General features: G+C 37.0%; 1 protein-coding gene across 1 annotated transcript in view; it reads right to left on the bottom strand.

Moving 5' to 3' along the window:
• Positions 1-18,995, bottom strand: part of NXF5 (nuclear RNA export factor 5) — a 32,139-nt gene extending 13,144 nt beyond the window's left edge. The window contains exons 1-2 of the mRNA XM_032881822.1: positions 18,916-18,995; positions 17,289-17,386 (exon numbers count right to left, since the gene is read on the bottom strand). Coding sequence (XP_032737713.1) covers positions 17,289-17,386; positions 18,916-18,950 — 133 coding nt within the window. The 5' untranslated portion in view covers positions 18,951-18,995. The remainder of the gene's footprint in view (positions 1-17,288; positions 17,387-18,915) is intronic.
• Positions 18,996-22,604: the final 3,609 nt, after the last annotated feature.

Raw genomic sequence — 22,604 nt, 5'->3', positions numbered from 1 at the left:
CACAAAACAGGACCTAATATACATTTTCTTTTCATTTATTATATACTATATATATTCAATTTTTGCTTCTTGTTTTTAATATACCCTTTAATTTTTTACATCTTTGCATTTTAATATTTGAATTGATTTTCAAATTTAAAGTATTGGAATTCTCTATACAAGGTATTTCTAATGAGGGAAGCCAAATTACCCAGTGGAGCATGGCTTGGGATTTAGGACAGTTCCAAGATTTCAGTCTGTACTCTACAGCTTCCCAGAAGAAGCACATCATATTTTAAATTATAAGAGACAATTTCCTAAGAATATTTACACCAATATATTTCTCCACTAACAGTGCAAGAGAGTTTAATTTCCTACAGTATGCTTAACCATTCTTACACTTTGACCAAGATATTTCACCTCAAAATGTCCTATGCTGAAATATATACTTATAATTATACAGCTGTGCTTTATATGCTCTTTGACACAGAAAAACAATGGGATCTGGGAGTGGCTGATACTGACAGAAGAGAGGTAGAAATGATTGTCCCCTGAATCAAGGATAGGAAAGAAGAGGCATGGTACCTGACATACAGAAAAAAAAGGCCAAGGGATGGACGTGCCAGTCAGAAAGATGAGGGTGATCACTGGGAAGAGAATGAAACACAAATGGGAAAAGCCTATGAGGAACTGAAAAATCCTGGCAATATGCACCTCTCTGGAAACCTTTCTTTCTTTCCATGTATAACTTGTCTGTCTTTGTTGCTTCATCTTCAAGCTGAACACCAGAGAAAGAGTTCCTATGGTCTAAGAAGGGAGAGATCATACAGGGGAAGAGCATACAGTGATGAGTTTCTTGGACGAAGGGCTAGAGTTCAGAGCGTGTTGGTCCCAGACACCATAGCCAATATTGTCCACCGGACTTTGGGTACCATCTCCGTGTTCATTTCAGCCCTAACACAGAGTCATACATCATTTGTTATGGGCACAGGACTAGAGGTCAGATCAATGAGGGTTTGAATCCTAGTGCTAAATTCTATGTTCCAGGGAAAGTAACTTTGACTTCATGGTGACTCACCTTATTTTTTTCCCCCTTAAATTGAAAATAGTAACAGTTTTGCCTCATAATTGTGAAAATAAAGTTAATATATGGAAATACATGGAAAACACCTGGAGAAATGCCTGTGACCAAATAAACACTATAAGTAAGTTAGCTATTATTAGGCCAGTACTTAGTACAACATCTGGTGTTTAGTAAAGGATGGGTGGGTGTTATTTACATTCATTGTTGTTAGTCCTCTGGGAAATGAGAAGGAAAACAGATGAGTGTATGGGAGAAGATCATGGTGTCAACTATTAGTGTATTTATAAAGTAGCAACAGTAAAAACAGGACAGGCTTGGTGGGAAATGATCTGACATTGATCTAATCAAGAGAACCAAAATAAAATGCTTACACTCTGATACAGGCATACAGACCGGTTTGAAAGGGGGCTTACATTCTGAGTTCCAGTATTTTTGCTAAAAATGTATTATTATTTAAAAAATGGTGGGACACCTGGGTAGCTCAGTTGGTTAAGGGTTTGACTTTTGATTTTGGCTCAGGTCATGATCTCAGAGCTGTGAGATCAAGCCCCATGTCAGGCTCCATGCTGCTTAAGATTCTCTCTCTCCCTCTCCCTCTGCCCTTCCCTCCCACTCATGCTCTTTTTCTAAAAAAACGATTCAAGTTCAAGTGGCAGGCTCAAAAAGCAAGATAGAATACTCCTGATACCTTACGCCATTATGTGAAAGAAAAAAGAGTCAGAATACAAAACTGTATATTACAGAGTGATGTCAGCAACAAGATTGACTAGGAAGCTACAAGGCTTCCTTCTCCCACAGAGACACTGAGTTAACAACAATATATGAACAAGAATATCTCTGTAAGGACTCTGGAGGTGAACAGAAAAAATACAGCATTCAAGCCCTTATAAAACCAGGGATTTTAGCTAAAGAGGTAGTGAAATTCAAGTTGTTTTGTGGGATTGTTCATGCCCCTTTGCCTTTGTGACATACCACAGAACAACTGGGAGGAAGCCGCCCATATTCCTTCTCCTCCCTTGGGATGGAATTAAGAGTGGACCATGTATCCAACATTCTGGCTTGTTAGGGGGCTGATTCGGGATGAATTTTTGTCTTGTGTAAATTAGAAAACTTACTGGGCTTGCATCAAAGTTTAGAAAGTGCTGAAAACAGAAGCAAGCAGTAAATGAGAGCTTCAGTTTCACAGGCAGATGCCAGGGAGAGCAAGAGACCAGAAAGGTATGAAAGGTCCTAGAACTTCCAGCAAGGTTGACCTTAGTGAAGGTCATCCCCTGAATGAAACGTGTACACAACAACTGGCAGAGCTGGTTGCTTTTTCAAATGCCCAAGTCTCAGCAAAAAATTACAAGGCCTATAAAGAAACAGTGAAATATGGTCCAATTAAAAGAATAAAATAAAACTAAATAAATAATATAAATAATAAATACTAAATACTAGTAAGTATATATTAATATAAACATCCATATACTCACATAAATATATTTATATATTACAATATTAATAAATATTTAATAAATATTAATAAGTAAATATAAACACATTAATAAAATAAATAAATAATCTAAATAAAATAATAAATAAAATAAAACTCCAGAAACTGACTGTAAAATAAAAAGATCTATGAGCAATCTGACAAAGAATTTTTTTAAAAAGATTTTATTTATTTATTTGAGAGAGAATGAGAGAGAGCATGAAAGGGGAGAAGGTCAGAGGAAGAAGCGGACACCTTACAGAGCTGGGAGCCTGATGCAGGATTCAGTCCCAGGATTCCAGGATCATGACCTGAGCCAAAGGCAGTGGCTTAACCAACTGAACCACCCAGGTGCCCCCAGTCTGACAAAGAATTTAAAATAAATATCCTAAAGATGCTCAATAAGCTAAAAGTGAAAACTGACAGATAAGTGGATGAAACAAGAAAACAATGTCTGAACAAAATGAGTACATCAAGATGATAGAAACTACAAAAAAAGGTAAAAATTTTGGAGCTGCAAAATACAAGAACAACTGAAAATTTGTAAGGTAGAATTGGTAAGGCAGGAGATATAATTAGTGAACACGAAGACAGGTTATCTGAAATCACTGAGTCAGAGGAGCAAAAACATAAAGGAATAAAGAAAAGTAAGGAGACCTATGGGACTTATGAGGCATTATAAAGAAGAACAATATATGCAGTAGGGGAATCCCAGAAAGAAAAGAGGAAGGGCCAGAGAGCTTTTTTTGCAAAAGTAATGGTTCCATACTTCCTACATCTGAGGAAAGACATGAACATGATGATTTAAGAAGCTGAAGAAACTCCAATTAGGATGACTTCAAAGAGAATCACACTAAACTACATTATCAAGTTGCCCAAAGTCAAAGACAATGACAGAATCTTGTAAGCATCAAGAGAAAAGAAATTTATCATGTACAGGGGAACTTTTTATAAGATTACCAGTTGATTTGCCAGCCAAAACATTGCAGGCTAGAAGGGAGTGAGATGATATATTCTAAGTACTGAAGTAAGAAAAAAAATAACTGTCAACCAAGAATACTGTATCTGGCAAATTACCTTTAACAAATGAAGGAGAAATTAAAACTTTTCCAGATAAACAAAAACTGAGGGAGTTCATTATCACTAGAATTCTTCTACAAGAAATACTAAAGGGAGTCCAAGTTAAAATAAAAGGATAGTAGACAGACACACTATGCTGTGTGAAAATATTAGATTCTGAAATAAAGGTAAATACATGGGCCAATAGAGTAACCTGTACTATTGTAATTTTGGTGCATTAAATGACAATGAGAATTTAAATGACAAATATTTTTAAAAACCTATAAATCTATGTTAAGGAATATACAATATATAAAGATGTAATGCGCAGCTTCAATAGGAAAATGTAGGGCAGGTGGAGGTGTAAAGCAGTTAAGTTTTTGTATGCAATTTAAGTTAAGCTGTTATCAATTTAAAACAAATGCTATAACTTTAAGATGTTTTATGTAACTACAATGATAACCACAAAGAAAAAAATCTATAGAATATATGAGAAGGGAATCAAACCATATCACTACAAAACATCAATTAAATACAGAGGGAGACAGTGAGATAGGAAAGTAGGGACAAAAAAGCTACAAGATATACAGAAAATAATGAACAACAGGGCAATAGAAGTCCTTCCCCATCAGTTATTGTTTTAAATGTAAATGGATTCATCTCCTCAGTCAAAAGACACAGATAGGCCAAATAGATTTTAAAAAACTTGATCCAAATATATGCTGTCTACAAGAGATTCACTTTAAATCTAAGGACATAGAGAAGCTGGAACTGAAAGCATGGAAAAAGATATTCTATGCAAATAATAACCAAAAGAGAGCAGCAGTGGCTATACTGATACCAGACAAAATATACCTTAAGTAAAAAACTGCCAGAAAAGACAAAGAAGGACATTATATAATAGTAAAAGGATCAATTCACCAAGATGATATGACAATTATTTACGTATGTATGGACTAAACTACAGAGTTCCTAAATATATGAAGCAAACTTTGATAAAACTGAAGGGGGAAATAGACAGCAACACAATAATAGTAGGAGACTATAATGCCTAACTTTCAATAATAGACAGAACAACCAGAGAGAAGATCAATAAGGGAATAGAGGACCTGAGCAATGGTATAGATTAATTGGGTCAAACAAATATACATGAAACACTCCCCCAAGAACAGCATATATTCTTCTCAAGTGCACTGGGACATCTCCAGAATAGACTGCATGCAAGGCCACAAATTAAGTCTTTTTTTTTTTTAAAGATTTCATTTATTTATTTGAGAGAGAGAAAGGGAATGAGAGAGAGAGAGCATGAGAGGAGAGAGGTCAGCGGGAGAAGCAGACTCCCCGCCGAGCAGGGAGCCCGATGCAGGACTCCAGGATCATGACCTAAGCCGAAGGCAGTCGCTTAACCAACAGAGCCACCCAGGTGCCCAGAGCCGTAAGTCTTAACAAACTCAAGAAGAGTGAAATAATACAAAGTATCTTTTCCAATCACAATGGAATGAAACTAGAAATCAGCAGTATAAGGAAAACTGGAAAATCTTGAATGTACTGAAATTAAACAGCACACTCATAAACAACCAATGGGTCAAAGAAGTAGTCACAAAGGAAATTAGAAACTACTTTGAGACAAATTAAAATGAAAATACAACATACCAAAACTTATGGGATGCAGCACAAGCAACACTAACAAGGAAGTTTATAGTTTTAAACGTGTACATTAAAAAGATGAAAGATCCCAAATCAACAATGAACTTTTATACTTCAAGAAATTAGAAAAAGTACAAGCAAAACCCAAAACTAGCAGAAGGAAGGAAGTAATTAAATAAGAACAAAGATAAATGGCATAGAGAAAGGAAAAACAATAGAAAAAAATCAACAAAACTTTTGAGTCGGTCTTTTGAAAAGGTAAACAAAATTGACAACCCTCTAGTTAGATTCACTAAGAAAAAAATAAAGATCCAAATAACAAAAGTCAGAAATGAAAGAAGGACATTACAATTGATACCACTGAAATGAAAAGTATTGTAAGAGTATACTATAAACAATTGTATGCCAACAAATTGGAAAACCTGGAAGAAATAAATTCCTAGAAAAACAGCAACTACCAGGACTGAATCATATCTGAAATAGAAAATCTGAACAGGTCAATTGTGAGTAAGAAGAGTGAATCAATTATCAAAAACCTCCCAACAAGGTAAAGCCCAGGACCAGATGCCTTTCACTGGCGAATTCTATCAAATATTTAAAGAAGAATGAATGCCAAATGAAACCTGTCCAAAAAATTGAAGAAGGAACACTTCCAAGCTTATTCTATGACACCAGCATTTCCCTTATACCAAAGCCAGACAGACACTACAAGAAAACTATAGGCCAATATCCTTGGTGAATACTCATTCAAAACCCTCTAGAAATATGAGCAAACCAAATGCAACACCACATTAAAAGGTTTACACACCATGACCAAGTGAAAGTTATCCTTAGGATGCAAGGATAGTTCAACATGTGATAATCAATCATTGTAATACACTACATTAACAGAATGAAGGACAAAAACAAACTCATCATCAAAGTTATGTAGGAAAACAATTTACATAATTTAAGACACTTTCATAATTAAAAAAAAACACTTGACAAAATAGGGATAGAAGGAAACCTCACTAATCAGCAGAGGCATGCAAATAAAAAACAACATGAGATACCACCTACACCCATTAGGATGGCTACAAAAAAACAAACAGAGTAAGTGTTTGTGAGTATGTGAAGAAATTGGAAGCCTCATGCACTTTTGGTGGAAAGGCAGAACAATATAGCCTTTATAGAAAATAGTATGAAGAATCCTCAAAAAAATTAAAAGTAGAACTACCATATAACCCAGAAATCACAATTCTGGTTATATATTCACAGGAATTGAAAGTGGAGTCTCAAAGAGATATTTGCACATACATGTTCTTAACATTATTCATAAACAGCCAAGAGCTAGATGGTAAAATGTTCATTGATGGAAGAATGGATAAACAAATATTGGTATATGTATACTACAGAATATAATTCAACCTTAAAATGGAAGAAAATCCTGTCACATGCTACAAGATGGATGAACCTTGAAAACATTATGCTTAATGAAATAAGCTGGTCACAATAAGAGAAATACTGTATGATTCCACTCTTATGGTGTATCTTAGGTAGTCAAACTCATAGAAACAGACAGTAGAATGGTAGTTATTAGGGTCTGGTGGAAAAGGGCGAGAGAAGCTGCTGTTTCATATAGTTTCAGTTTTGCAAGATGAAAAAGTTCTGGAGATTGGTTTCACAAATATGTGAGTATACTTAACAGTACTGAACTATATACTTAGAAATGGTTATGATGATAAATTTTATGTTCTGTGCTTTTTGCCACAATTTTTAAAAATGTACATTATAATACATTACTGAGAAGTGAAATATTAGTGCAAGTTTATGCTTTGTAGTATGGAGGTTTCTCAAAAAGTTGAAGATAGAGCTACCTCTGATCCAGCAATTGCACTACTGGGTATTTACCCCAAAGATTCAAATGTAGTGATTCGAAGGGGCACATGCACCCGAATGTTTGTAGCAGTAATATCCACAATAGCCAAACTATGGAAAGAGCCTAGATGTCCATCAACAGATGAATGGATAAAGAAAATGTCTGTATATACTATGCAGCCATCAAAAAACCTGAAATCTTGTCATTTGCAACGACATGGATGAACTAGAAGGTATGCTAAGTGAAATAAGTCAATCAGAGAAAGACAATTATCATATGATCTCACTGATATGAGGAATTTGAACAAGGCAGAGGATCATAGGGGAAGGGAGGGAAAAATGAAACAAGACAAAACTTGAGAGGGAGACAAACCATAAGGGACTCTTAATTTCAGGAAACAAACTGAGGGTTGCTGGAGGGGAGGGGAGTGAGAAGGATGGGGTGACTGGGTGATGAACACTGGGGAGGGTATGTGCTATGGTGAGTACTGTGAAATGTGTAAGACTGGTGATTCACAGACCTGCACCCCTAAAACAAATAACACATTATATATTACTAAATAAAAAAAAATAAAGAAAGTTTATGTTTTGATTTACAAATACAAACATAAAGAAGTCAAGGTAAAGGAACATAAGAATGTCAACTGTGTTTAAAAATGGTTGGCTGGAATGCAGATATTTATACTTTCATGTCCACGATTCACTTGTATACAAGGCTGGGTTGAGGTTTTGTCAGGTGTTTGAGGGGGAAGCACTACTCTTATTGACTCATTATGCAGCACAATAGAAACAATTTATTATTGATAATCAGATCCCCCATCTTCTCTCTGATTAATAAGCTGCAACAATTTGGAAAATTCACCCAATTTATCCTGATCTCAAATTACTTACATGTAAAAATCAGGGATTAAAGCTAACTGCCGCCTTAATCAAGGTATAAAGTATATACCACACCACCTTGATCAAGATATAAAGCATAAACCACATGGGTATATACCATATCAAATTAGTCTCTTTTTCTCACATGTAAACCTCGATCTACATTCTGTCACTACATATTCATTTTGCCTGCTCTAGAATCTCATTTTTTTAAATGGAATCATATATCCAGTATGCCTTTGTGTCTGGCTTCTTTAAGTCAGCACAATGTTTTTGAGATCCACCCATGTTTTTGTCTTTTTTTATTGCTGAGTAATATCCTATCATATGTATCTGTATACCTTTGATATTATTTTAATGAGACTTCAGGAATAAGTGAAAGTAGATTTTTATGTTAAATCAGCCATATTTCTTGATCAGTTTTCTATTCTTTTATAATATATATAATTTCTTCCTTTATCATACTTTTATCTCTCTAGAAAATATTATCTTAAGGTCCTATTCTACTTTTTCTATTTTTTTTATATTCCTTCATTACAAATCATTTGATTTGTTGAGTTCTTTCTGTCTCTTCCATCCTTACCCTGGGTCATGACTGTCTCCTGCAAAGAAAGCTTCACTGCCAAGTCAGCACTGTGCTCATGGGTATTTAGCTTTCATCTACACCTTGTTTGTTATTATTGGCATATTATATGTATTTATTAATGTAGTATTATTATTCCAAAACCACAAGTGTAAAATTTTGAAGTGAAATATTGTTAAATATTTGCACTGTCATCATTTAAATCATTCAGGTAGTTCTGGACATTGTTCACATACTAGAGCCACTTGGGGAGACTGAAAAAAAGAGGAAGGAGTTAAGATGGCAGAGTAGTAGGGGACCTTAAGCTTGCCTCATCCCTCGAACACAGCTAGATAAATATCAAACCATTCTGAACACCCAAGAAATCGATCTGAGGATTGAGAGAACAAAGCTGTACATCTGTAAGTAAAAAAATGACCACCCACGGAAGGTAGGAGCTGCAGAGAGTTGATTTGGAGGGGAAAAGACTGTAGGTGCTATTAAGTGGAGGGAGCCTTGACCACAGAGAGGAGAGAGAGAGAAAGCAGCAGGTAGGAGATTACACAAGAAAAATTCTTCCCTAAAACCACTGACTGGGAAAAGGAAGGGGGACTGAATACCACGAGTTACTATAAGCATCAGAGTGCAAAGTCTGAAGTTTTAGAAGTCCATGCCATCACCAGGGTCATGCATGGTGGGCTTAGCGGTGCTCCTGTGGGGAAGGAGGGCAGAGATCCGTGAGTGGGCAGTGTGGTCTGAAGTCGCATGGGGAGAAACAATTCGCCTTCTTGGAGTGCATTTGGGAATGGTGGCACAGCCTCTCTGGGGACAAAAGAACTGGCAGTGGCAACGTGCTGCCCTGTTCCCTAGCATAAGAACAAAGACACCAGCAGAGGGCAGCAAACCTTGGTGCCGACTTTTTGCTGCACTTTACTATAATGTCTGAATCACATTGCAGTTGTGCAACCCACAAACGAGAAAAGTGCAATTAGACCCTCCCCCAGAGGACCAGTGTAGGTCCAGACCATGTGGGTTCCTAAAATTTGGAGTTTTGAAACCCAGCTACAGGTCTGAGATAAAACACAGGCGTACTGTGCAACCTGGCAGGCAGATAGCTCAGACACAGACAGGGGGAAGGCATGGATATGACAGAAACCAGGGGCACAAGATGGGTGATTGTTCTTCTGTGAACAGTGAGAGGTGTAAACTCCCTGCTTCAGGGACAAGAGTGGGATGAGGCCATTCCCTATCCCTGCCATCAGCCCTGAAAGAGTTCAGTGAGCAACACAGTGCCGCCAGTGGAGGCTGAAGCTGCTAATAGCAATCCCCATCCCCCAAGCATCCTGCAGGAGCATCTTTCCTCAGCAGTTCTCCTGGAATCAGTGCAGCAGGCCCCACCACTAGAAGACCAGAACAACCCCTCATAGGCACCAAATTTACTGATCATAGAGTGCTGCAAAGCTTCAGCTCTGGAGGAAATAGGATCTAGCAGTTGCTGCCATTGTTGCTTCTTCTTCTTCTTTTTAATCTAGTTTCTTTTAACAAGCAGACCAAAAGACACATAGTTAAAACTTGCCATACAGTGGACAAGGTCCAAGCAACCCCTACTGCAAGCAAAAAGAAATTCTGCAGAGGACTGACCTGAGGTAGGAGTAGCCAAAACACAGAGGCAGAGTGCATATAGGACTTTTTGGGGGGGGACCTTTTTGGGGACCTCTTCTTAATATAGCCATTACTCTCAGAAGCAGGAATATATCAGGCTTTTCTAACAAACATGCAAAAAAACAGTGACCTAGACAAAATAATAGGACAGAAGAATTCACCCCAAAAGAAAGAACAGGAAGAAGTTAAAGGGATTTAATCAATACAGATATAAGATGTCTGAACCAAAATTTAAAACAACAATTATAAGGATATTATCTGGGCTTGAAAAAAACATAGAAAACATTAGAGGATCACTTACTACAGAGATAAAAGAACTAAAAACTATTCAGAAGGAAATTAAAAATGTTATAACTGAGATGCGAAGCTGACTAAATGCCATGACAATGACGATGGATGAAGCAGTGGAATAAATCAGTAATATGGAAGATAAAATTCTAGAAAATAATGAAGCTGAAAAGAAGAGGGAAAGAGAGGTATTGGATCACAAATGTAGATGTAGGGAACTCAGCAACTCCTTAAAGGTTAATAATATTTATATCATAGGAATCCCAGAAGGAGAGAGAAAAAAAGGGGCAGAAGGTTTACTTGAGCAAATTATACCCGAAAACTCCTAATCTGAGTAAGGCCATAGATATTGAAATCCGAGAAACAGAGGGAACTCCCATTAAATTCAACAAAAGCTGGCCATCACTAAGACAAATCATAGTCAAACTCACAAAATACACAAAAAAGGAAAGAATCCTGAAAGCAGCAAGGGAAAAAAGTCCTTAACCTAGAAGGGAAGATAGATGAGGTTGCAGCAGAGGTGTCCACAGAAACTTTGGCAAGCCAGAAGTGAGTGGCATGATATATCCAACATGCTGAGTGGAAAAAACGTGCAACCAAGTATACTTTATCTGGTAAGGCTGATATTCAGAATAGAAGGAGACATAAAGAGTTTCTCAGATAAACAAAAACTGAAGGACTTCATGACTACTAAACTGGCCCTGCAAAAAATATTAAAGGGGACTCTCTGAGTGGGGAAAAAAAGACCAAAAGCCACAAAGACCAGAAAGGAACAGAGAACATCACCAGAAACAGTAACTTTATAGGTAATACAAAGGTGCTAAATTAATATTTTTCAATAATCAGTCTGAATGTAAATGTACTAAATGGTCCAATCAAAAGACATAGGGTTTCAGAATGCATATACATAAAAAAGACCCATCTATATGCTGCCTATAAGAGGCTCATTTTAGACCTAAAGACATCTGCAGATTGTAAGTGAGGGGATGGACTGTGGAAATAAATGCTTACAGACATTAAAATAAAGCTTGGGTAACCATACTTGTACCATAAAATCTATATTTTAAACCAAAGACTGTAAATAGAGTTGAAGAAGGGCACTGTATCATAATTAAAGGGTCATCCATCAAGCAGATCTAACAAGTGTAAATATTTATGCTCCAAACTCAGGAGCAGCCAAATATATAAATCAGTTAACAACAGACATAAAGAATCTCATTGATAATAATACAATACTTTAACACCCGACTTAAAGCAATGGACAGATCATCTAAGCAGAAAATCAACAAGGAAACAATGGTTTTGAATGACACACTGGACTGGATTGAGTTAACAGATGTATTCAGAACATTTCATCCTAAAGCAGCAGAATACTCATTATTTTCGAGTCTAAATGAAACATTCTCCAGAACAGATCACACACCATGCATATTTTCAGACCACAATGCTATGAAACTTGAAATCAACCACAAGAAAAAAATTTAGAAAGACCACAAATACATGGAGGTTAAAGAACATCTTAGTAAAGAATGAATGGGCTAACCAGGAAATTAAAGAAGAAATAAAAAATATACATGGAAGCAAATGAAAATGAAAACACAACAGTCCAAAACCTTTGTGATGCAGCAAAGGCAGTCTTAAGAGGGAAGTATATTGCAGTACAACAAGCCTACATCAAGAAGCAAAAAAAGCCTCAGATATACAACCTAAACTTACACCTAAAGGAGCTAGAAAAGGAAGAGCAAATGAAGACTAAAGCCAGCAGAAGGGAAGTAATAGATTGGAGCAGAAATAAATGATATAAACAAAACAAAACAAAAAACCCACAGTAGAACACATCAATAAAACTAAGAGCTGGTTCTTTGAAATATTTAACAAAATAGATAAACTCCTAGCCAGACTTATCAAAAAGAAAAAAAGAAAACACCCAAATAAATAAAATCATGAGAGAAGGAGGGAGATCACAACCAACACTACAGAAATGCAAATAATTATAAGAGAATATTATAAAAAATGATATGCCAACAAAGTGTGCAGTGAAGAAGTGGACAGATTCCTAGAAACATACAAACTATCAAAACTGAAACAGGAAGAAATAGAAAATTTGAACAGGAACCATAACCAGCAAAGAGACTGAAAAACTTTCCATGGTCATAGATTGAAAGAACAAATATTGTTAAAAATTTTATACTACTCAAAGAAATCTACAGATAACCAACAACATTTTTCAAAAAGCTAGAATGAACAACCTTAAAATTTGTATGGAACAACAAAAGACCCCAAATAGCCAAAGGAATGTTGAAAAAGAAAACTAAAGCTGGTGGCCTCATAATTCTGGACTTTAACCTGTATTACAAAGCTGTATCCATCCAGCATAATCTCCTTCAGTCCCATCCATGTTGATACAAATTTGGGTATTCATTCCTTCCTTTCTGATGGAGGCACAATATTCCATTGTATATATGGACCATATCTTCTTTATCCATTTGTCTGTTGAAGGGCTTCTTGGCTCTTTCCACAGTTTGGTGACTGTGGCCATTGCTTCTATGAACGTTGGGGTACAGATGGCCCTTCTTTTCACTACATCTGTATCTTTGGGGTAAATACCCAGTAGTGCAATTGCAGGGTCACAGGGTAGTTCTATGTTTAATTTCTTTTTTTTTTAAAGATTTTATTTATCTGACAGAGAGAGATCACAAGCAGTCAGAGAGGCAGGCAGAGGGAGAGGGGGAAGCAGGCTCCCCGCTGAGCAGAGAGCCCGATGCGGGGTTCAATCCCAGGACCCTGAGATCATGACCCTATGGCAGCGGCTTAACCCACTGAGCCACCCAGGTACTCCTATGTTTAATTTCTTAAGGAAGTCAGTTAACATATGGTTTCACTTACTTGTGGAGCATAAGGAATAACATGGAGGATATTGGGAGAAGGGAGTTGGGGGAAATCAGAGGGGGAAACAAACCATGAGAGACTGTGTACTCTGAGAAACAAACTGAGGGTTTTGGAGGAGAGGGGAGTAGGGGTTTGAGTGAGCCTGGTGGTGGGTATAAAGGAGGGCACGTACTGCATGGAGCATTGGGTGTGATGCATAAACAATGAATCTTGGAACACTGAAAAAAAAATAAAATTTAAAACAGAAACAAAAACAAAAACAAAAAAAAACAAAGCTGTAAACATCAAGATGGTATGATATTGGCACAAAACCAGACACAGAGATCAATGGAAATGAATAGAAAACCCAGAAATGGACCTATAACTATATGATCAACTAGTCTTTGACAAAGCAGGAAAGAATATCCAATGGAAAAAGACAGTTTCTTCAAATAATGATGGGAAAACTGGACAGCAGCTTGCAGAAGCATGAAACTGGAACACTTTCTTATACTATACACAAAAATAAATTCCAAACAGATGAAAGGCCTAAATGTGAGACAGGAATCCATCAAAATCCTAGAGGAACACACAAACAGCAATCTCTTTTACCTTGGCCATAGCAACTTATTACTAGACATGACTCTACTAGTTGACTCTAGAACTAGAAACAAGAGAAACAAAACAAAAAATGAACTAATGGGACTTCATCATGATAAAAATCTTCTACACAATGAAGGAAACAGTAAAACTAAAAGGCAACCTAAGGAATGGTAAAAGATATTTATAATATGACACATCTGACAAAGGATTAGTATCTAAAATCTATAAAGAACTTCTTAAACTCAATGCCCAAAAAAGAAATAATCCAGTTTAGAAACGGGCAGAAGACATGAATAGACATTTTTCCAAAGATGACATCCATATGGCCATCAGACATGAAAATACGCTCAACATCACTCATCATCAAGGAACTACAAATTAAAATCATGATGTGATACAACCTCACACCTGTCAGAATGGTTAAAATTAATAACACAAGAAACAACAGATATTGGTGAGTATGTGGAGAAAGGGGAACCCTCTTACATTGTTGGTGGGAATACAAACAGAGCTGCAGCCACTGTGGAAAACAGTATGGAGGTTTCTCAGAAAGTTAAAATAGAACTACCCTAAGATACAGCAATTGCACCACTAGGTATTTACCCAACGGATACAAAAGTACTGATCTGAATAAGCACATGAACCCCTATGTTTATAGCAACATTATCTACAATAGTCAAACTATGGAGAGCCCAAATGTCCATCAACTGATGAATGGATAAGGAAGAAGTGGTATATATATACAGTGAAGTATTTCTTAGCCATCAAAAAAAAAAGAAATCTTGCCATTTGCAATGATGTGGATAGAGCTAGAATGCATTATGCTAAGTGAAATAAGTCAGTCAGAGAAAGACAAATATGATATGATATTACTCCTATGTGGAATTTAAGATATAAAACAGATAAACATAGGGGAAAAATAGAAGCGAAAACAAACCATAAGAGAGTTATATGTAAGTCATGAATCATAAATTATACTCCTGAAACCAATATTACACTATATGTTAACTAACTAGAATTTAAATAAAAATTTGAGAAAAAGAAATTTTAAAAAGTGAAAAAATGCTGGCACCAAGGTATACCTACAACAATTAAAGCAGAACTGGAATCAGACTAGACAACTACATTTTTTAAATTCTCCAAATGACTGCAGTGTGCAACCAAGACTGAAAATTACTATGTTAAACTGTCAGTTTTTGGTTTATGCTTGCCAGAAGATCCTAGGAATGATTTCCATCTCATTTGCTGACTTTCCACTTACGGCTATTTTGGAGACCTAGTGATTCCATTAGCATAGAGCAGGGAATTGGCAAACTACGGCCCATGGACCAAACCTTTTCTGTGGCCTGTTTTTTTTTGGGCCCTGCAAGCTAAGAATGGCTTTTACATATTTGAATGGTTGAAAAATCAATTCCCACACCTGAGCCATAATACCACAAGCAAATGGACTACTGAGGAAAAAACCCTAGAATGAAGTCACAATTGACTAGAGTAAATCTTCCTGGGCTTAGCCAAAGGGACTTCCAGCCATTTACCAGTTACTGTGCACTTGTTTTAAGGACAATTGCTTTAAGCCAGAGTTCAACAATTATTTCTGGAAAGGGTCAAATCATAAATATTTGAGACTTTGCAGGCTTTTCAGTTTTTTTTAAAGATTTTATTTATTTATTTGACAGATAGAGATCACAAGTAGGCAGAGAGGCAGGCAGAGAGAGAGAGAGAAGGGGAAGCAGGCTCCCCGCTGCCCAGAGAGCCTGATGCGGGGCTTGATCCCAGGACCTTGGGATCATGACCTGAGCCGAAGGCAGAGGCTTTAACCCACTGAGCCACCCAGGCGCCCCAGCTTTTCAGTTTTTGATGGAGCTGTTCAAATCTATTGTTTTCAGCCAAAGGCTGCCATGCATATAGCATGGGCTCTGTTCTGGTAAAACTTTTTATATATGGCTACAGACATGAGAATTTCAAATAATTTTCATGTGTCATAAAATAATACTGTTTTAAATTGAAGAAATAGAAAATAATATAAAGAGTTCTCTTTCTTTTCTTTTCTTTTTTTAAATAAAGATTTTATTTATTTATTTGACAGAGAGAGAGATCACAAGTAGGCAGAGGCAGGCAGAGAGAGGGGGAAGCAGGCTCCTCGCTGAGCAGAGAGCCTGATGTGGGGCTTGATCCCAGGACCCTGGGATGATGACCTGAGCCAAAGGCAGAGGCTTTAACCCACTGAGCCACCCAGGCACCCCAAGAGTTCTCTTTCTTAATTTAAAAAGGATTCCTGACAAATAATGCATGAAAAGGCAAAATTACTGTTCAATCTTAATTAGTTATAGAAATGCAAAAAATTGGAAATAATAGCAAACCAAATCCAGCAATGGGCAAAACAAATAACACAACATAACAAAGTTGTGTTTATCCCAAACTTGCAGTGTGACTTAACATTAAGAGATCCATAATATAATCCATCACATTAATAAGATAAAGCAGGAAAAGGATAATCATCACAAAGATTTCAGAAACAGGGGTATAAATAAAATTTAGTAACCAATCAAGATTAAACAACAACTCTCAGCTGACCAAGAATAGAGAGCTATTTCTTTAAACTGATAACATGTATTTTTTTAAAAAGACTACAACAAACACCATACATAATTGTGAAACATTAAAAGCATTCCATATTAAATCAGATAATCAGTTCTTTTTTTAAAAAAATATTTATTTAAGAGAGAGAGAAGATGAGTAGGGGGAGGGACAGGGGGAGAAGGAGAGAATATCAAGCAGACTCTGCACTGAGCACAAAGCCCAGCATGGGGCTCAGTCTCACAACCCTTAGATTATGATCTGAGCCAAAATCAAGAGTCTGACACTCAACCAACTGAGCCACCCAGTCACCCTCATATGATCAGTTCTCTTCAACATCTGAGTCTCCTAGGCAGTGAGTTAACCAAAATAAATAAATGCATACATATATACATAAATTCATAACTGTAAAAGTGAAGAAACAAAACTCTTCTTAAAAAATTCCGGAGAATCTACAGAAAATTATAAGACTAGAGATTGACCAGTTTACTGGATGTAATACTATATATACAAAAGAATTGTAACAAATAGAAAATAATATATCATTGTGAATATATCATTTACAATAGCAAAAAGATTTGATTCTGTGAAATATTCTGTGAACTGCCTCTCTTGGCTACTCTCACTTATAAACTTCATGATGTTCTGTTAAAGCAGCCTGAAAGGACTAAGACACTAGCTCTCTCTTTAATATTCAAATTGCATATTAGCATAGTTATCTTAAAAATATCACAGTATAAAAATCTTTTTACCTTTATTTCTATATGTCTCATATTTATCTGATGGAAGAACATATTTTTGTAGTTGCTGTCTTTTGGACATAGTATTTTGTGTATCAAACCTGGAAGTGCTGAAATGAGAGAAAAGGTAAAGTGGATATGAGAAATAAAAATATTACACATGACAATATTCTTTAAGTGCCTATCAAACGATATTTCAAAACCTCACAAATGTAAACACAGTCCTTTATTTGCTGAATTTTACTCATCCACTACCACCTGTGTGATTTTTATGTATCACCCATAATTTTACTTAATATGTTTTTCTTAAATAAATTTACTATTTTTTCCACATGAAGAACAGGAGGAAGGAAAAGAGTTTTCAAGGATTCTAAGAATCAATGGTTAGAAAATCAGGAGAAAAATCAGAAGCTAATGGTGCCTGGTTGGATTAGTTTAAGCTACTTAGAGATCCCTAGAACAAAAATATATGCACCCAATGCTCACTTTGAAAAACTGTTGGACTACAAAGTAAATCTAATAAAAACATTCTAAAACTTCAGATAATGGCTACTGTCACACTTAAAAATATTTTTGAATACACTTGAACTTTTACACTTTCATTGAAAAAATATCTGATTTTTTTATTAAAGATTTTTATTTATTTATTTGACAGAGAGAGATCACAAGCAGGCAGAGAGGCAGGCAGAGAGAGAGGAAGGGAAGCAGGCTCCCTGCTGAGCAGAGAGCCTGATGCGGGGCTCGATCCCAGTACCCCGGGATCATGACCTGAGCCGAAGGCAGAGGCTTAACCCACTGAGCCACCCAGGCGCCCCCAAAATATCTGATTCTTTGAAAGTCTCTTCTTCCCTCTCTCCACAGAATCAAAGAAGGAAGAAATTAAAATCAGATTTGGAATCATTTATACAAATTGGCATCTAGGAGGTCTCTGGTATCTTTGATAACAGCACAGACAATGGCAGAGAAGTCCAATACAGACAAGCTAATACGGCAGGGTGATAATCAAGAGCAGGGTATAGGGGCGCCTGGGTGGCTCAGTCAGTTATGTGGCAACCTTAGGCTGAGACATGATCCCAGGGTCCTGGGATCGAGCCCCACATGGGGCTCCCTGCTTAGCAGGGAGCCTTCTTCTCCCTCTGCCTCTGCCTGCCCGCCGCTCCCCCTGATCGTGCGCTCGCTCTTTCTCTGTGTCAAATAAATAAAATCTTAAAAAAAAAAAAAAAAGTAGGGCTTTAGTGTGGGGCTGGGGAAGAGGAATGGCAACGGGGTCCCACCGCATTTCTAGAGACTGGCCATTGAGAGAAGTACATGAACCCCAGGGGCATCCTCTCAAGCCAACTCTCTTGAGTAAAGATCAAGTATTTACTGGTGCCCCACCTACCCAAGTGCCGCTCGCCACGCCAGGACATAAAAGTTGGTGGAAAGGAAGGGATCTGAACCGGAGTCTCAGGAAAATTCTCCCTTTGCCAGGGTGCAGACCACAGGGTCTTCTTTATGTATAGGTCTGACTCCTCAGAAAGCGAAGTTGAGCCACACTTCAGAAGACTCCACACACTTAAAAACACAGACACTCGCACACGACTATAGGGGGATCACGGGACTGCAGGATCCCCATAACCCACAGCTATCGGGGGTCTACCTGACTTCCAGAGACTTGACGGGCAGGGTCCACATGACAGAAAGATCTAAGTGACTTCAGGGTTCAGGAGCCTCCGATTTCACGTGCCTGCGAAATCTGAGCCTCGCGTGACCATAGGATATAGGTAACCAAAAGCGATTGGGTAGCTGCTTTGCTCACGTGACTGCTACGTAATGGTAGGCGCCACATGGTTGCTGACTCATAGATTTACAGTTTGGTAGTCCACAATCTTCAGTGATAGAGACAACCGAGCCTGATATATCACCATCATCCTTATGACCTCGGAAACAGGACACCCATATGATTTTGAGAGCTCAAGTTTCCACATGCCACATGACAGGAAAAAAAAAATCACCTGATGGGCGGGATTTAAGAGTCCGTGATTCTGTAGTGACTTGATGCTGAATCTACCACATGATCATAGTGGCAACCGGTTCAGAGATACCAGGTGACCTTAGGGTTTAGAAGCCCATGGTATTGACATGACCAGTATGTGTGGGCCTGCCACATAATTGTAGTGTTCACATGATGACAGTATTCATGTGACAACAGCCTTAGGATCCCACAGTGCTCAAATGCTGGGTCAGCTTGGTAATAGCTGGGTACAACAACGGTAGGCTTCTCCCAATCTGCATGTTTTAGGAGACCATTCTCTTCATGAGATCTGGAGATCTGAGATTGCCCACATTCCTGGGCTCCCTAGTGATGGTGGTGGCTCCAAGTGACTTTCCTCAGCACACAAGGTTGGGCTTTGCCTGCCCTACCCCTTTTTTAATGTGCTAATTCTGTTATTTTTCTAATAATACATGAAATTTAAGACATAAATTAATACACAACAATGAAATGGGTCCTCCCTAAAACCATAACAATTGCCATACTGTGCCGATTACTTCAAAAGCCTAAGGAGTGGTTACCGAGAAGCATTGTTGATTTAATTTTGTGGAAGTCTAAAGGAAACTAAAGTAAACCAAGTAAGTGAATTTTAGCTGTTAATTTGAAAAAAAAAAGTATAATAATTACTATGAGTCAAGGGCTTAAAAATATTAACTCACTTAATAGTGGTAATTCTATGGAGTATGTACTATCTTTATTTTTTCAGTTTTCACAGATGAGGAAGTTGAAACACATATGTGTTAAGTCACTTGCCTAAGAAGTTAGAATTTATAGATGTCAAGCCAGGGATTGCTTCCAGACACTCTGGATCCAAACTTTGTGTTTTGATCACCCACTAGATTCTCCAAAAAAATTAATATTAATTCAGTCTTCCTTATTCAGACTAAATGGACAGCCAGAAACTTTTCAGTTTCTGAAAAGTTGAGATAATGGAGGACCTCTTTGTAATGCCATTTAAATAATTTCAGGTACTACCAGTAATTAGAACTAATAAAACAAAATTGAAACTAATTAAGACCCTTAGATTTATTTTAATGTATAAATATAATTGTAATAATATATATAATATTCATTTATATAATATGTGGTATATAATGTTAAATGATAGTTGAAAACATCTCCTTTTAGATAAATACCAAAAAAAGAAATATTGCAGAATTTAAACATAATACCTGGCTTTTGCTGGAATTACAAAAATTAAAAATGAGTAGAATCTGAATTAGGTATTACTGTGTATATTAGATATACTATGAACTTTCCTAGAAAGACCAAAGAAGAATATACAATGCAGTTTTTTTTAAAATTGCAGTTTTATGAACACCTCTTTTGCTGATTTGTGTGGAAAACTGAAGCTTTTGTATGTATATCCATAATAAATTTGATGTGGCCTTACTGGTTTGCTGACTTGGGAAAAAAGTGTTATAAAAGCAATGGTATTATTTTGCCAAGTACCTGCAATATAACATAGTTACATAAATAAGCTGAAGAAAATTCGACAGAGTAAATTTTGTACTATGGTTAAATTTGAATATTTTAGTAAGGACGACAACAGACTGTGTGTTTGTAGTTCTTTCTTTTTTTTAAGATTTTATTTATTTATTTGACAGACAGAGATCACAAGTAGGCAGAGAGGCAGGCAGAGAGAGAGGAGGAAGCAGGCTCCCCGCCAAGCAGAGAGCCCGATGCGGGGCTCGATCCGAGGACTCTGGGATCATGACCTGAGCTGAAGGCAGCGGCTTAACCCACTGAGCCACCCAGGCACCCCGTGTGTTTGTAGTTCTAAGACTACTGAAGGAGGTTGTGATTTTTTTTCAAGTGACTATAATTTGGGAAAATTGGTGTTCTATAGATAATTTTGAAAGAATCATTTATGGAACAAATGAAAATGGAGCCATGTATTTACAATAAAACCTATTACAAAACTTCAAATTGGATTTAGGAAACCTCTATGTACAGTCACAGGAGTCTGACATCAAGATCTGATGCCTGGCCCAACTCTAGTCTCTGTAAGTACTTACAGATGGACAGATCACAGTGTAAGACATAGCAGAATTGCACCTATCCCACTTATGCTCAAGCGATACTTAGACATTTTGATGGTGATCAAGATCAGCTTCTTTCATTAAAAGATGAACACTGAAATTCTAATTATAACTTTTCTTCAGAAAAGTCAGATTTTCTCCTGTCAGACCTGATAGTCATATCATATATTTTTTCCTCTGAGATGATTACCAGGAAATTTTTAGGATTAAAAAAAATGTTTAGTTACATCAATGAGTGCCTGTCAGCACACTCTAATACACATGGGGGGGGGTGCCTGACAAAAATATAAATAAAAAATCTTTCTCTTAGTTTTACTGGTCATTGATCATCACTTTATTTTCATCTTTTCTGTGACAGGCTATTATACCTGCTTTATAACCTGCAAAACTCTGCAACATGTTCATAATGCCTGTATTAGACTATTTGGGCTGCCATAACAAAAATACTTCAGACTAGGTGGTTTAACAACAGAAATTTGTTTCTTATGGTTCTGGAGGCTAGAAGTCCAAAATCAGGTATTGTTATGTTTGGTTTCTTCTGAGGCTTTTCACCCTGGTTTGCAGATGGGTGCCCTCTTGCTATCTTTTCACATGATGGTCTCTATGCACACACGATCCTGGCGTCTGTGTGTCTTAAGCTCCTTTAAAAAAAAACAAAATGGATTTACTTATTTAAAATTTTTATATTTGAGTATAGTTGACACACAATTTTATGTTAGTTTCAGGTGTACAACATAGTGGTTCAACTTCTGTATAGGTTGTGCTATGTGCACAAGTGTCACCATACAGTGCTATTATAATATCACTGACTATATTCCCTATGCTGTGCCTTTTATTCCCATGACATTCTATCCATAACTGAAAGTCTGTATCTTCCACTCCTCTTCACTCATTTTGCCCATCTCCCGCTTCCCTTCCCCTCTGGCAACAATTGTTTGTTCTCTGTATTTATGGGTCTGATTCTGCATTTTTTTAAGCTTCTCTTAGTATGAAGACACCAGTCAGAATGGATTAAGGCATATAACAGCCTCACTTTAACTTAATCATGTCTTTAAAGATCCCATTTCCAGATGTAGTCATATTCTGAGGCACTGGGAATTAGGACTTCAACATATAACTTTTGGGAGAAATAATCCAGTCAAAATAAAGCCCAGTGTTAAGATGGCATTATTATGAGACAACAGAACAGAGACAGGAACAAGTACACAGAGCAGGCAGGAGGATGGCATGTTAGGCTTTCAATATACTATAGAT

The sequence above is a fragment of the Lontra canadensis genome, unplaced genomic scaffold (genome assembly GCF_010015895.1).
Source record: "Lontra canadensis isolate GAN:19392208 unplaced genomic scaffold, GSC_riverotter_1.0 scaffold77, whole genome shotgun sequence".
In the NCBI taxonomy this organism is placed as follows: domain Eukaryota; kingdom Metazoa; phylum Chordata; class Mammalia; order Carnivora; family Mustelidae; genus Lontra; species Lontra canadensis.
Note: the sequence above shows the minus strand (reverse complement) of the source record. Positions and strands in the feature narration are given on the sequence as shown.